This window comes from Nuphar pumila, chromosome 3, assembly GCF_984573655.1.
Source record: "Nuphar pumila chromosome 3, dmNupPumi1.hap1.1, whole genome shotgun sequence".
Taxonomy (NCBI): Eukaryota; Viridiplantae; Streptophyta; class Magnoliopsida; order Nymphaeales; family Nymphaeaceae; genus Nuphar; species Nuphar pumila.
The window spans coordinates 128,103,528-128,119,811 of record NC_143251.1 but is presented as its reverse complement, the minus strand read 5'-3'; the positions used below and the strand labels follow the sequence as shown (position 1 = coordinate 128,119,811).

The 16,284-nt window shown below is 37.2% G+C and overlaps 1 protein-coding gene across 1 annotated transcript in view; it reads right to left on the bottom strand.

Moving 5' to 3' along the window:
* Positions 1–16,284, bottom strand: part of SMC5 (structural maintenance of chromosomes 5) — an 89,161-nt gene that overhangs the window by 62,017 nt on the left and 10,860 nt on the right. Inside the window, exons 8-12 of the mRNA XM_090000038.1 lie at positions 11,068–11,179; positions 10,441–10,596; positions 714–835; positions 465–609; positions 299–364 (exon numbers count right to left, since the gene is read on the bottom strand). Of these exons, the coding sequence (XP_089856164.1) occupies positions 299–364; positions 465–609; positions 714–835; positions 10,441–10,596; positions 11,068–11,179 (601 nt within the window). The remainder of the gene's footprint in view (positions 1–298; positions 365–464; positions 610–713; positions 836–10,440; positions 10,597–11,067; positions 11,180–16,284) is intronic.

The window sequence follows — 16,284 nt, the reverse complement described above, 5'->3', positions numbered from 1 at the left end:
TTAAGATTTTCTTTTGAGAGCAAGGAAAGAGGAATTTATTGATCATAAAACGAAAGATACACAGAACCTCTTAAGAATTAGTTGCCTAACTCAAAAGTCAAAACTATTTACTATTCATGAAGTAATGCACTCATACAGTGTGAAATGCAGTCATCATCTGAGATGGACACGGAAGCAGATAGAATCTACCCTACCTTTAAATGAGCAATCTTCATGAGCATAAAAGTGTATAAGTTCTAATAAAATAGCACATAAAGTGTGCACCTGTGAGTGCAGTCATCATCACACATGCATTTACCTTCCATATGTAGTTCGGAACATGACCTTCCAAGTACGCTGCATGAACCTTATTTGGAATATTAACCTGGATGAAAAAGGCTTATGAAGATTATCAGAGAAAAAAGAAGATGCAAATTGTCACATAACACAGTGAAAAAGGCAACTTCTGAGCTCAACACAACTACCTCAAGAAGGACAGGGCCATAAACATCTCTCCTTAATTCATGCCGATGTCTTTGTAACCAATCATAGGCATCAAATATTTTTTCAGCACCAGAATTACGCAATGCTTGTAAAAGTTTGTTATTTGTATTTTCCATCTCATTCAGCCTTCACACAGTGGCAAACAACTCATATTACTATCAAAATTAAGTATAGCCGAAAAAGCATAGAGAAAATGAGATACACACTGATCAAAACAAACAAATCACAACCTACTAACACACTGCTTTAAAGAACCTCTCTTTTGATTTAATGCATTTTCTTTTTCATTCCTCTGCAACCTCTTCTGATTTGCAGACATCTCAAACTCCACTATTTGGGAGCCTAATGTTTCCTAAACAGAAGAGCACGTCAATAATTTGTTGAACAATCACATTGACAAAAAAAAGGATAAGGAACGCCAACAATGGCTTTCACTGCATGTGTTTGAAGATTGTTTTTTTTCATCAATGATTGTTTGTTTAGCATACAAGTGCCTAGGATCAGCTCACTACAAGTAAAATCATATGAGCATGCATGCCACCACTGCAATTTCAATGAACCAACAAGGATCAGATATAGAGGAGCACGAAGTACACTATGTTAAACCAGATGAACTAGTGACCCTGAATTGAATCAAGCAGGCGAATCTCCACATGCAGTGAACAATTAAAAAAATTGCACAAATGTTACACCCAGGAACTTATTGGTGAGGGAGTATCTTGAAAAACATTTAGGAAATTCATTTTCTAGAAAAAGCTTAGGAGAATCTCAAAATATTTAAGAAAGAAAATACAGTTAAAGTCATGGTCCAATATTAGGGGTGTAACTGGGTCGGGTATACCCCACCCGAACAGATATTAGTGGACCTGTGAATTTGGGTCGGGTCCAAAATATAGACCCATAGTGAAAGTGGGTCAGTCTTGGGTACTGTAAATGAAGATCCAAACCCGAATGGACCCGAGCCGATTATGGACCCAAAACCAAATGGTTCTCCATATTTTAAATCCGAACCTGACTCAATTATGTACCCGTATACGACCCGACTATATACCTAAACCCTCTTCATACCCAATCCATCTGCCTAATTGGTAAATATTATATATTAAAATAGACATTTAAAGATGTTGATAAACTTAAAATTAATAGGCATTGCATTTTAGTAATCTAAACTTTAATTTGTTTTTGCATATACTTCCTATTGCCCTTTTGTGGTGGAAATCGTCGGATTGAAGCGAATCCTAGAATTATACTCAAGAACTCATTGAATTTGATACAGTTTGAATATGATATAGCATTGTTTTTTTTGTTTCAACTTAAAATGTTTGGTTGGCATGGATATTTTCTTTTTATATTCAGATTTTGACATTATTTAGATTAGTTATTAAGCTTCTATTTTGTTGCCATATAATCTTCTTAATAAACAGTTGATTCCATCAATTTACATATTTTTTATCAGCAGGTAATTAGGTCTATAATGCCGATCATATCAAGGCCTGAGTTGAAACCTAAACCCGTTAAATGTTGTATTGTACCGTATTGTTGAAATGAAACAATACAAATACAATAGAATGCCACTAAGGGTTGCAAGAGAGCACAATTATAATAGGGCTACTAATGGGTCAATCACAATCTCAACAAAGGAGATAATCATTAAACACAAGTCACAAAGAAAACACAATGTAAAAATATAAAATGTATTGAACCACAACAATGCTTAGAAAAGCATATATTCATACAAGGGAGAGCTCTATTTATAGAGCCAAAGAGGAGAGAAAAAAGGAGGCAGCCCAGATAGTAGTTGAATTGCCTCCAACGACCATAAATATGTATGTTGGGAACAGTACAAAAGTCATATTGACAGTTGATATGATTGTTGGGAACAGTCCAAGTGTAACACCCCAAAATCCAAGACCTATAACGTTTTGCGAAAAAATTGAAAGCAATATCAGTAATGGTGCAAGGTTTCTCAACAGAAACCTCGCCCAAACCCATGTCCATGCCCCTAAACGGGGTTATCTGAGTTGTATCATAACACAACAGAAGTAGCAAAAACACTATTCCCAAATACGTCGATTAGGAAGACTTGACTGGTATTTCGAAATCAAAAGACTCTAAGACTTTGCTTTGCAAAACTGTTTATTTGAAAAGCTAGACTCACGAAAAGAAATCCTCTTTAAGAATTTTAATACACATGCGCAAACCCGCATCTTTTGAAAAAAGAGCATACTTAGAATATGTTGAACCAAAAATCTTATTTTGAACATGATTTATCTTTCACACCGTGAGTACAGCAGTGTGCAACTCGTACGAGGCGAGATTGCCACGGATCTCTCGTTCGTTTATCGCAGTATCTGTATGTTGCGCATACCTCGTGATACTGGTCTCGATGAACGAGATAAGGGTTTTTCATAGGAATCACCTCAAAACACAAGTTCGTGTCCCTGATCGGGATTATCTGAGTCGTATCGGATACACGAACCGAAGTTGTAAAATACATCTCCCAAATATATGATTTGGGAGATCTAGCTGCTATATCGCAAAAGACTTTCAAAATTTGCTTTGTAAAACTATGCATTTCAAAAATGGGTTTACGCCTAAAAATCCCCAAAGTGCAAAATTGCTTAATGAACATAAAAATGTGTAAGCAAAACACAAGGTATAAAAATACACAAGCAAATAAATGCATAAGCAATGTGCAAGGTACAAAACCATACCTCGGCTAAATAAATGTGTAAACAAGTAAATGTGTAAAGCAAATAACCTGTGCGCTAAAGCACGACAACAAAATTACAGACAGAAAGTAGACGCGAAAGTGAAAGTTTGGGTACATAAAGCGCGGCGACAAAGTAAAGACAGAAAGTAAATGCAAAAGTAAAAGTCCGGGCACATAAAACGCGACGGCAAAGTAAAGACAGAACGTAAATGCAAAAGTAAAAGTTTGGGCACATAAAGCGCGGCGGCAACCGAAAGCAGTAAAAGACAAGAAAGTAAATGCAGAAAGAAAAGCCTAGACACATTAAGCGCGGCGGCGACAAAAAACAATAAAGATAGGAAAGTAAAAGGACAAGGATCGTGAAACCCCATCCTTGAGTTAATGCATACATATATAAATATATGTATACATATATATTGTCCTTAGTTATTTCTTTTCTCATTTTAGGTTTTAATTGCTTAATTTAAGTTCGTCCATTGTCCTTTATGCAATTTTTCCCTACCTTAGGGAGTTGCGGTATTGCGAACGTCTTCGAGTGTAAGCAATGCACTTCTCGGGCCATGGGGCACGAGTGGGATCCGTTTCGCAAGCTGCGAAAGAAAAATATGAGAATCATACAAGCTAAACTCAAATGCTTCAATTAAAGAAAGGAGGTCGAGACCCCGAATAGGGCAGGGTTACGTCCCTGCCTGCCAATCAACAGATGAAAAGATGAAGGGGCAAGGGAGCAACCCCTGCCCACCGATCAACAAAGAAAGAAGGGGCAAGGGCGCAGCCCCTGCCCGCCGTCCTATCCGAAGAAAAAGAAGGGGGCAGGAGCGCAACCCCTGCCCGTCGATCTGAAAAAAAAAAGAAAAAAAGAGGAAGGGGCAGCTGGGCTGGGCTACTCGGCCGAGCCCGAGCCTATCCAGGGAACACAGGAGCTGGGTGGGATCAGCTACTAGGTCGAGCCCCATCCCCAGCTGAAAACAGAGAGGGTGGGGGTGGGCTCGGCTAGCAGGCCGAGCCTGGCCCCAACCCAGGAACAGGGAGGGGGCACCCCTCCCTGGCTAAAAAGAAGCAGGGAGGGGGCGTCCCTCCCCTGCTAAAAGATAGAGAGCACGAAGGGGGCATCCCTCCCCTGCTAAAAGACATAGAGCAGGAAGGGGACGTCCCTTCCCTGCTAAAAGGCAGAGTGCAGGGAGGGGGCGTCCCTCCCCTGCTAAAAGACAGAGAGCAGGGAGGGGGCATCCCTCCTGTTAAAAGGCAGAGAAACGCAGGGAGGGGTAGCGTCCCTCCCCTGCAATGTAGAAACTGAGATAGGGTGAGCCAGGAGGTCGGCAACCTTCTACTGGCACCCTCACCAGAAGAAAACAGAGAGTGACGGAGAGAGGAGAGAGCAGGGGTGGCAGGGAGCGATGCCCCCTGCCAGCCGAAAAACAGGCAACGGCAAGAGGGCAGCGCCCTCCTACCGACCAAAAACGGCGAAACAAAGATAAAGAGAGACGGAGCAGGGAAGGTGGCAGTAACCCTCCCCTGCAAGCCTAATACAGAGCGAGAGAGGGGGAGGACAGAGGAGCCCTCCCATCCTCTGTAACGGAGGGAGAAAGAAGAAGACAGAAGACGAAGAAGACTGAGAGAGAGGGGTGAGGAGTTACCTGAGAGGAGGGTGTTGTCGGGGATGTGTCATTGACGCTGGGCTCCGACAGGGGGAGCTCGGAGGGAAAGAGACAGAGCGGGAGAGCGATGAGAGCTCGAACAAAAGGGCTCTGGTGAGTCGAGGTCGAGAGAGGCGAGGGGCTCGGTGCTTCGCAGGGGAGGCATCGGGCGACGAGGAGGGAGGATCGGGTGACTGAGGGAGCTCGAGAGAGCATCGGGTGAGGCCACCGGCGAACAGAAGAGGACGAGGGAGGGGGATGAGGAACAGTCGAGGGGGGGGAGGCAGTAGGCCTACCGACGACAGGTAGCCAAAAAAAGGAAAAGGGACAGGGAGCGAGGGTGTCCGGGAAGGAGGGTATCGGGGGAAAGAGCGACGAAGAGGGTGTGCTCGGGGTCGTCGGAGAGGGAGGGGGCGTCAGGCAGAGAGAGTTAAGGGGTGTAGAGGCGGGAGACGCAGGGGGTCTGTATTTTCCCCTTTAAAGATCCCCCCCCCAGGGGTGTTTATAAAGGCACGGGGGAGGGGCGAGTAAACCGGGTCAGATCCGGATTCGACCTGGGTCCAGTTTTTTTTTTTGCAAAAAATGTGGGTCTTACACCAAGAGCTAGTTAGACTACTCCAATTGTCATATTGATTGTAAGAGTCAAAAAATAAAAATACAGAAAATAAAGACCCTAAAAAGTCCATACAACCCCTGTAGATAAAAAACTAATAGAATACTCAGAAACGAGAGAGAGAGAGAAAGACCTTAGAAACTTAATTAGGTCTAATCTCTTTTAGTTTAAATAGAGATTAGCCAAAAGAGTAAATTTACATTAGGGTCCCTCATTATTTATAAAATACCAAAAACAGCCTTAAGAATAAATAAACTTTAAAGTGGTTGACTTATCTTAACAGCCCCTACTAGGTTGTCCCTATTACATGATGTGAAATGACCAAAAAGCCTCTAATATATATATACATATATATTAACACTCCCCCTCAAACTTATGGAGAGATCACTGAAAGTTTGTTAAAAAGAAAAAGAAATTGTGGTAGAGAAAGAGCCTTGGTGAAGAAGTCCGGAATCTGAAATTTGAACGGTATATATGGTAAACCAATTGTCTCCTTCAAGTGTTCTTCTCGAACGTAGTGACAATCCATTTTGATGTGCTTCATTCATTCATAGAATGTATGATTGTTGGCTACATATATGGCACTATTGCTATCACAGCATAACTTTAAAGGTTCTGAGACATCAACTCCCATATCGGTAAGTAATGATTGCAGCCACACGACCTCGGTTAGTGTTGTATTCATTGCCCTATATTCAGCTTCTGTGAAGGGCAACGATACCTTCTATTGCCTTTTACACCTCCAAGGTATAAGGGAATCAACTAAAAATACACAAAAACTTGTAGTTGAGTGTTGGTTATTGAGATATCCTCTCCAATCATAATCAGTATATCAATAAGATTTAATAACGAGGAAGATGATAAGAATAGCCCTTTAGATATAGTGCTTTTAATATATCAAACTATTCTCAACACAACACTCATGTGAACTGAACCAGGCACATGCTGCAATTAACTTGCAGTAGGAACTGCATCAGCAATATCTGGTCTAGTAATAGACAAATACATTAGTGATGTAATAAGTTGCTTATAAGGAGTTAGATCATCCAATTAGACTTTTTCTTCAGCTCTCATTTTGGTATTAATCACTTCAGGAGTGGTAGTAGATTTCTCATTTGTGATCCCCGAACGTGCAACAATATCCGCTGCAAACTTTTTTTGATAGAAGATATATCCTCTTGGTGAATAGGCTACTTCAATCATTTTAATTTCTTCAACTCCCTTCTTATCACTTTCAGTGATGATCATATTATCAACATATAGGAGCAAAATGACAATCGTAGAACCTATAAATCTTATAAAAAGAGCAATGTAGGTATAACATGATTTAAATCCAAAATGTAACATAGTCCTACTTAATCGATCACAACATGCTTTAGGGGTTTGTTTAAGCCCATATAAAGTTTTACAAAGGTGGAGAACCATACATTTTTCAATATTTAGACCAAGGGGAGGATCCATGTAGACTTCTTCATTCAAATTTTCTTTCAAAAAAGCATTCTTAACATCTAATTGATATATAAGCTAATTTTTAATGGATGCTACAGCAACTACAGTCCTAATGGCGGTCATACGAGCTACTGAGGTAAAGGTTTCTTCATAGTGTATACCATATTCCTAGGAATGCCCTTTTGCAACCAATCTAGCTTTGTATCTTTTTAGGAATCCATCACTCTTTGTTTTGATCTTAAAAACCCATCTACATCTTATTGTCCTCTTTCCCTTGAGAAGATGTTGGATTTTTAAAGTATTGGCTTTATGTAATGTATCTAATTCTAAGTTCATAGCTCCAATCCATTCTTTGATGTTTTTATCTTCTCTATAATTGGATGGCTCATGATATGAATGGCTAGAAGACATGCCCTATAATTGGGAGAAAATTATTCATATGAAACAAACCTACTTGGGGTTCTAGATATTCGTTATGATCTTCTAAAACTAGGTTCCTCTATTTCAAGCGGTTGACTATATTTCTCAAGTGCACATGAATTCTCTCCATTACCAGGTCTAAAGTAATGTATAAGATCATAAGTAGGTTTTCCTCCATTGCTCGATTCATCCCTTGTTTCAGTATTATCAATAACTTCATTATCATTATTTTCACAATCATCAATCTCAACATTTGACTTAGGCAATAAGTCAAACAAAAAAACATACTTGAATTCTTACTTAGGTTTTTCAAGATCAATTTTTTTTCTTTTTAAAGAAAAGTAACATTCCTAGACACATAAAGTTTGTCATTTTTTAAATCATAGCACCGATAGCCTTTTTTGTTACTAGCATATCCAAAAAAAATACACATTTAATAGCTTTGGGAGAGAGTTTATCGTGTTTTTCAAGGAGCACAAAGCATTTACATCTAAAAACCCTTAATCTTTCCAAATCAGGAATAGTTTTAAAAAGCTTTCCAATTGGAGACTTGTTTTCTAAGATTTGAGGAGGCATTTTATTTATTAAATACACCGCGATGAGAGCGGCTTCGGCCCAAAACCTTTTTGAAACTCCTTTCAAAATAAGTAAAGTTCTAGTAGTTTCAACAATATGATGATGTTTTCTCTCGACAATTTTATTTTGTTGAGGAGTCCTAGGACATGATTTTTGGTGTAAAATACCATTGGTTTTTAGATAAGATTAAAATTCATTTGAAAGAAATTTTCTCCCAAAATCAGAGCAGAAGACCTTAATATTTGTTTTAAATTGACTTTTTACAAGATTATGAAAATCTTAAAAACATAAAAACACTTCGAATTTGAATCTAAGGAAGTAGATTCAAGTATGCCTACTAAAATCATCTATAAATATAACATAATATGATAATTCAATTTTGACATGATGGAAGCGAAACCCCACACATTCGAATGCACCAATTCAAAATTCTCATTAGATAAATAGGTTCTAGAACCAAAAGGTAACATTTCCATTTTTTCAAGTATACAATCATTACATATATAGTCTTTTTCCTTACAAGAGTTTTCAAAAAACGGAAAAAGAGATACTTTGGATTGGATGCCCTAGACGTTTATGCCAAAGGTCTAAGTCAACCTCTTTAGCATAGTTACAAAAAGATTCTTTAGGAAGACATAAAAAAATCCATATGGTAAAGTTCTCATCTTCTATGTCCTTGCCCAATCAGCTTCTCTGACTAGAGATCCTACACCCAACAAGCCTTAGATGAGAAAAAGACCTTACACCGATGATCAGAGATTTGAGAAACTGATAAAAGATTTAAATTAAGTTTTGAAATAATTTTAACATTTGGAATAAGAAATTTTTTTAATCATTTAAATTTTTTTCTATACTTTTCACATTGAAAGAAGTTTCATCGACGATTGACACACATGAAAAATATGAATTGGTGCAATCGAAAAGTAAGGATTCATTATGTGTCATATAGGAGGCTCCCAAATCCAAAATCCAAGAGGTCTTACCTAGAGGAGAAGATGAAGATACGACGACACTGGATGTAGAAGAAGTGGCTCTTAGAATTACAATTTTTAACTATACGATACGTATCTTATTTTGGGCCCGACCGATACGGGGTAATGATACAATACTTACAACCTTGTGTTAACCTATATGAGTACTTTTTTCAGTTATACCCAGACCCGAACCCAATCCGATGCATAACCAAACCCGTTAACCAATATGGGCCCACGGATTCTAGCTGCATTGGAACCAGAACCCAGACCCAAATTAGATTGGGTCAGGTTTGCGTTTAACTTTTAGACTTGATTCAGAATCGGGTCTGACAAGACCCGACCCGGTTACACCCCTATCCAATATCAGGATAAATAACCTCATGAGATTACTGCAATAACAGGGTGATAATGTCATATGTAAACTTGATCCTTTTTTTTGAAATATTGGTACATGATCAAGTTTTTTTTCATCTAAAAGGTCATGAAGAAAGCAGCTAGAAGAAGCATACTTTTTAGCAACAAAACCACCATCACTGATTATGCAGTATTATGTTCTTATAAACATATCCACAAATATAAAAAGCAAAAAGCAGATGTTCATCTTGTAAAGACGAGAATGGCAAAATATTTATCAATGATATGTTTAATGCCAACTTATGGATTTTGATGCAAACTTTAACCCATGAATATATTCAGGATGAGCCAGAACATGCCCCTACTAATGCCAGTACCAAGCCTGGATAAATGAGGGCTGCCATCAATGGCAATGGGCAATGAAACTTTTGCCAAATAATATAGAGATTCAGGAATTTCCAACATTGACAATATGTTCAAGTCAATTGATTTGGCTAAAAATGGACCATGTTTGTTTCGGTTAATCAACCAACCAAAACCAATTCTTGTCCCAAAGACATTTTTCTTCTAAATCACATAAATATGTGGCTTTTTTATTATTGCTAACTGAAGGATGGATGTCATTCCATAATAACATATATAAGTTCATGCTGTAATTGTAACACTATCTGAACCCTTGAGTTCTTGAGCACATTAATAATCATGATCTCGGTTGCATTGCCCCACAAAGAATGTCAACACAGTTTGAAGGACCCAAACAACATTTTTGTTTAAAATAAGGAGCCCTTAACTAGGAAACAAAAATTATGACATGATATAACCATAGACAACAAAGAGAAGAACAGTATATTTCAGGAAAAATAGAATTGTTTTATTTTGTATACACGGAAAGCATTATCAGTTTGACAGAATGACTTCATAAAACTTCAAAAAAGACAATAGATAGAACAAGAACCAAGAAATCCTAGCAACTGACATTCAAACTGTATGCACTTCCATAGGTGAAACGTGAAAGTATTAACAGAAAATTTTTAATTTCTGAATATGGAAATCCAAAAACAACTTCAAGATATCAAGTTTTACACCTTGGATGGAGACCTACAACAGTGTGACATACTTTATTAGAGTAGTGAAAAATAATATCTCTATTGTCATCCCCTATTCAGCACATTAAAACATAAATTGGAGAGAGAAGCATAATCATGGCCATTTGCAACATACAATTTCCTCCTTTGGAGGCTCAAAAGGAGGCAACTTTGCAAGCTCCTGTTCAGCAGCAGCAAGATCTTGTTTAGCCTTAGCAACCTTTGTTTGTCGAGATTCCTCCCGCTTCCTTAGATCATGCAAATCATCAAACTTTGCTCTTACTTGTACACTCTACAAAAGGCCCATTGTAAGAAAACTGTTAACAAGAAGCTGTATACAAACAGTAACACAGAAAATCCCTAAGGGTGCCTTGGATCCAGGGTTTCAGGATGAAGAATCAAGGGTCTTGGGACTTGGTAACTGGGGGTAGGGGAAAGGGAAGTAATTATAGTTCAAGTTGAATTCTTTAGTGTTTTTATTTAGATGTCCAAAGTGTGCACGTTTTGGCAAAAAGTAAACAGAGATAAGTGTGGTCTTAAGGTTTACCAATTGCATTAGTTTTGTGCAGGACGCCGAGGAATGTGGGAAGTTAGGGTAAGTGGGGAGGACTATGATAATTGTTCACCAACCCATTTTCCTCTGGAATCGAACGGGTATTCTGTTGGAGTAAATTTGGTCCTCCCAACCTTTAAAATGCTGCCAACATGCCTGGACCTATATGCATCCAAAAGTTTACTGTAGACGGCAGAATAGTTGACTTACTAAATGGTTTTCTCTCTCGAGTGTCTCCATTCTTTTCTTGGCATTCTGACTTATAATATTGCTGACCTTCTTAGATGCCGACTCTTGCTTTGCTTTCATTTCCTTTTTCTCCCTACAAAAACAGTTATCTTGTCATCAACTTACACAGTGACAAGTGTTGAGCAAATGACAAGATATAAGAAAGATATAGCTAAATGATTGATAGCGTAAGTCCATGTATGACTCCTTCCGAGTGCTGCTTCAAATGCCATAGCTTCTTGCACTTACAATTGGCCATCACCTCTCCTATGTTTGGATAGGTGTATGGACACCACTAGATAATTGGTGTTTATAGGCTGGACATAGCAGTGTATATGGCATAAGCTATGTCAAAGTAAGATGCCATTTAAAGGTTGTCATGGGTGATAGTACTCTTATATGTATGGACATTATCTTAATATTTTTTAATACTTTTTAATAATATCTCAATAAAAACATTTTTTATATATTAAAATATTACAAAATAGTTTTTTATTGATAAATTTCAAAAAAAATCCTGTCAATGCATCTTAATTTTCAAAAAAAAATGAACTGACATATTAAACTCAAGTCTCATATCAGATCATACCCGTATCTTTGTGACATAGGCACAAGTTTTCAAATCAATAATAGATGCATCATCTCTCCCTTTTCTTATAGCTACACGTGACTCAAGGTTACTAAATGAAACAAAACAGTGTAAACAGAAACTGAATTGGATTCATTTGTAATATGTTTCTAGGTCCTATGTCTTCTCTGCAGCATGATTTGTAATCAAAAGGAACTGCACTGGATAACCTTATGACCAAATAATCTTCATCTGTTCCAAAATCCTTTGTTTTTCTAATTCTCTTACTTTTCTGATTTCTAGATTCTCAGGTTCCAAAATAGGCTTTATGGATACAGGTGTGAAGCATTGGGAAAAGAAAGATTTTGCAAATCTTTGAAAGTTAGATCTTCTTTAAATTCAGCTTGTATGGATTCACAAATTACTTTAGTTTCTAAGTTTATAAATCCATATGTTTTGTTGTTTTGAGAGTAGCCAATAAAAACACATGCTAGTTTTAAGTCCTAATTTAGCTTGTTTAAGTTCATTCAATCAAACATAAGCAATACAATTCCAAACCTTAAGATAACTTAAATTTGGTTTTCTATTTTTCCATAATTCATAAGAAGTAACTGAAAGAAGGAAACCCTAATCGACAGTGAGAGAAGAGAAGAGAGGGAGAGAGAACATGATTTAAAATATAACATGTACTAAGTAAAGCCCCTCTATATAAATTAAAATCAAGACCAGAACTAATAAGCATTGCATTCACCATATCAATTAAAGTTTATTTTTACAATTTGCAACACCATTGTGCTCAGGAGTGTAAGGTGCAGTGTTTCATCTACCATGCTTTTTATAAAATTTGATAAAATCATGAGACAAATATTCTTCGCCTCTATCTAATCTAATACATGATATTTTATAATTATGAAAATTTTCAATTTCAGCCTTGAAAATTTTGAATTTTTCATAAAACCCTTTTTGCTTTCCATAAGATAAACATAAGCAAATTTTGAATAATCATCAATGAAAGTTATAAAGTAAAGATTACCCCTACGAGTTGGAGTATTTTTCAAATCACAAACATCATTGTGTATGAGTTCACGAATTTTAGAACTTTTTTCACTCCATAAAAAGGTTTTTTTATAAAACTTTGCTTGAATGTATACATCACATTTAATATAATGATCATACTTGCATACAGGAATTAAGCCTAACTTACTCATTTTCTTAATAGAACTAAAATGTACATGACCCCCTCTAGCATGCCATAATTCAAGAAAGTCAAGCAAGTAAGCAGAAACAAAAGTAGTCTTATTGATCACATTCAGTTTGAATAAGCCAAATTTATTTAGTCAAATTTTTTATGTCATTGTTTTGGAGCCTATTTCAAACTGTATAACTTAAACAGTTTGCAAACTTTGTTTTCTTGACAAAGAACTACAAAACCTTTAAGTTGTTTTGTGTAAATCCTCTTCTAGATTATTATTTAAAAAAGTGGCTTTAACATTCATTCGATGAATTTCAAGCTTAAAAATTGAAGCTAAGGCTATAAGTACTCTAATTGAAGTAATTCTTGAAACTGGGGTATAAGTATCAAAATAATCAATTTTGGATTTTTGTTTAAAACCTTTTTCTACTAATCTTGCTCTAAATTTATCAATGAATCCATAAACTCTAAGCTTCCTTTTGAAAATCCATTTACAAGTGGTTTAAAACCACGTAGTAAATCTACTAAAATCCAAGTTTTATTTTCAATAATTGAATCAATTTCACTATAAATAGCTTTTTTCTAAGATGCAACATCAGGAGAGGACATAGCTTCATAAAAAAATAATGAATCTCTATCAATCATGTAAAGATGCAGAAGCTCTTGAAGAAAACTTAGTGGTTGTGGTAAGCTCGACTTTCATGGTTCAAATGGACAAAGGGTGGTATGTGTATTCATGATCATATTTGTCATGACCGAAGTATGTTTAAAACATACAATGTTGTGGGGGAAGACAATCAAGTTTACATGGGAGACTCTAATCCTGTGATGGTTGAAGGAAAAGGGAACGTGAAACTACAATTCATATCCAAAAAATGTCTTATCCTCACAAATGTGTATCGTGTACACAATGTAACGCCCCAAATTTTCGAACTTGTAAACTTTTAGAATGACTTGAAAGAGACTAGAAAAAAAAAATTCAGAGCTTTTGTTTTAGTGAAATCAGTGAAACAATTTTTGAGAAAAAAACAAGTTGACAGCCTTGAGCGCATTAGCGTAAAACCTCTATTTTACAAGAAGATTTGTATCTTCGTAACAGCATTTAGAAACCATATGCATTACAAGAAAAAATCAAGTTTATACAAAATGGGACTTCCCGAAAAAACCCTTATACAAAATTCAAAACTCAAAATGTATCCAGAAAGCGGAATGCCAGCAAAAACAGTGGGATCTTTGAGTCATATTGTAATTGCGTCATCGCCCGTCTCGTAAACCTAATCATCACTTGTACCTATAAGATGGGTCAGTTTTTATAGAACAATTCTAGCATATACATTTAATTCATACATGATACGCAATTTAACAAGTGATATAAGCAAGATAACTTTGTTTCGATATTAGTTGTCCTGCGAGTACGCAAAGGTACAAAACATAAAAACAACTGAGACTAATCGGGGGGTTTATTATGTCATATATTTTTTATACCCTGAATAACTAGTTGAGTCTGCTCTTAAGGGGACGGTCGGTGACCGAGCAAGGATTCTCCAAAGGCATACGTGGCAACGAATGCATCCAACTTCTGCAGAAGTCCATGGGAACTATCACCTAAGATAATCTCTAGTACTCCTGTCTCCTAACTCTGATGACTAGGGACACCGAGTCATTTGCCCGAGGGGTGGTTGTTAACAACCAGTCCATCAGAGTTTTTGTACCAATCCATCCTCTCCCTTAACGGAAACAAGAGGCGAATGAGTGCGTTAAGTTTTATTTAACTGACGACACATTCTATTGTCTTTCAAACCAGCTCGATCATCTTGCTTGTTAAGGCGATCATCTCCATTATGTAATTTCAATAATGTGTCATTCGCACGCTTCGAGGTTACCACAAACATCTCATCCAATCATTGTAGTACTAACATGTCGTGCATCTCTAAAAGTACGGCTACGATAAGATAGGTATTGATTTTCTCAAAAGAAATCTCAACTCCATTGTTTCGTAAAAGAAATGATACAACTATATTATTTAGTTTGGCATGATCTAGCCTTTGAAAACACTTGTTCATCCATGTGCAATTTGCATGATACGAGATCGCCATGGATCTCTCATGTAATGCCCCAAAAATCCAGGACTTATAACTTTTAGAATAGTTTAGAAAGGTTTGAAATCATACGATTACCAAAGTTTAAATAGTACTTCAGCGGAAAATGATATTTTTAAAACCACAAGTCAATGGACCTTGAGCGCATTACAGCGTAAACTTTCCTTTGTCGAATCCCGCACAACTATTGAAATCAAATGGTTTTGAAATGCAGTTTCAATAATTGAGAATTTGTTCATGGGATTTTGCAACTCATTATATTTGTTGAAACAAAAAAGAAGTTTACTAAAACAGTTTTAGTAACTCAAGGTTTAATTAAAAGAGAATTTTTGAAATACACTTCATACTAAATTTACCAACATGTCCTCAAGAGCGAAACGTCATGGAAAGAGCTCTATCTTGATCTCATCGTGCCATCGTGTCATCGCAGAGTGTATCACCTATACATCACCTGCTCATAAAATGGGTCAGTTTCACTAAAAATTGGTAGGTGCACATACAGGACGATATAGAACATAGTTAAGCAAAATAATTCAATATGTCAAGTAGATAGGCAATTATATAGCAATTTAATTTCAACTTATTCATGGAACAACTATCACAAGCACAATGCGAAGATTACCACAAGCATTTCACCGGCACCAGTAGGCTAACTATTATAAGCAAAGAACTGCATAAGCAAATTACCTAGCGAAATACAATGCTACATCAACCACACACCCAATTCCATAAGTATTGAAACCCGTTGCATGCTATAGCTTTCATACGTGCATAACTCAACAAATTGTGTAATCGGATTTAAATTATGTTTTTATATTAACTGGCCAAGTGGGTACGCACAAGGCACGACTCTAGAAACAGCCTAGACTGATCCGGGGGTTTATTTTGCTATGTATTTTATGATAACCCGGATAGCTGACTGAGTCTGCACCTAAGGGGACGGTCGGTGACCAAGAGAGAAGTCCCCAAAGCAGCATAAACAATGGATGCATCCTGAACATGGAGAGCTACCACCTAGGATAATTATGGTAGTCTCCTTCCCCTAACTCCGATGACTGGGGAAGCCGAATCTTTTGCTCGTAACTGTCATTAATGGCTTGTCCATCGAAGTTTTTGTACCTTCCCATCCTCTCTCCAGACAGGAGTCAGCTGTTCAAATGAGTACATCAGGGTTAATTAACTGAAGACCCATTTTACATACTCTGGTCTTTCGACCAAACTCGAGTATCTTGCCGGTGAAGGCGGAATCATCACATATTTAGGTGATCTTAGCTAGGGGTGGCAATCGGGTCGGGTTGGCGGGTTGGCGGGTCAGCATACCTCAACCCGAACCCGACCCG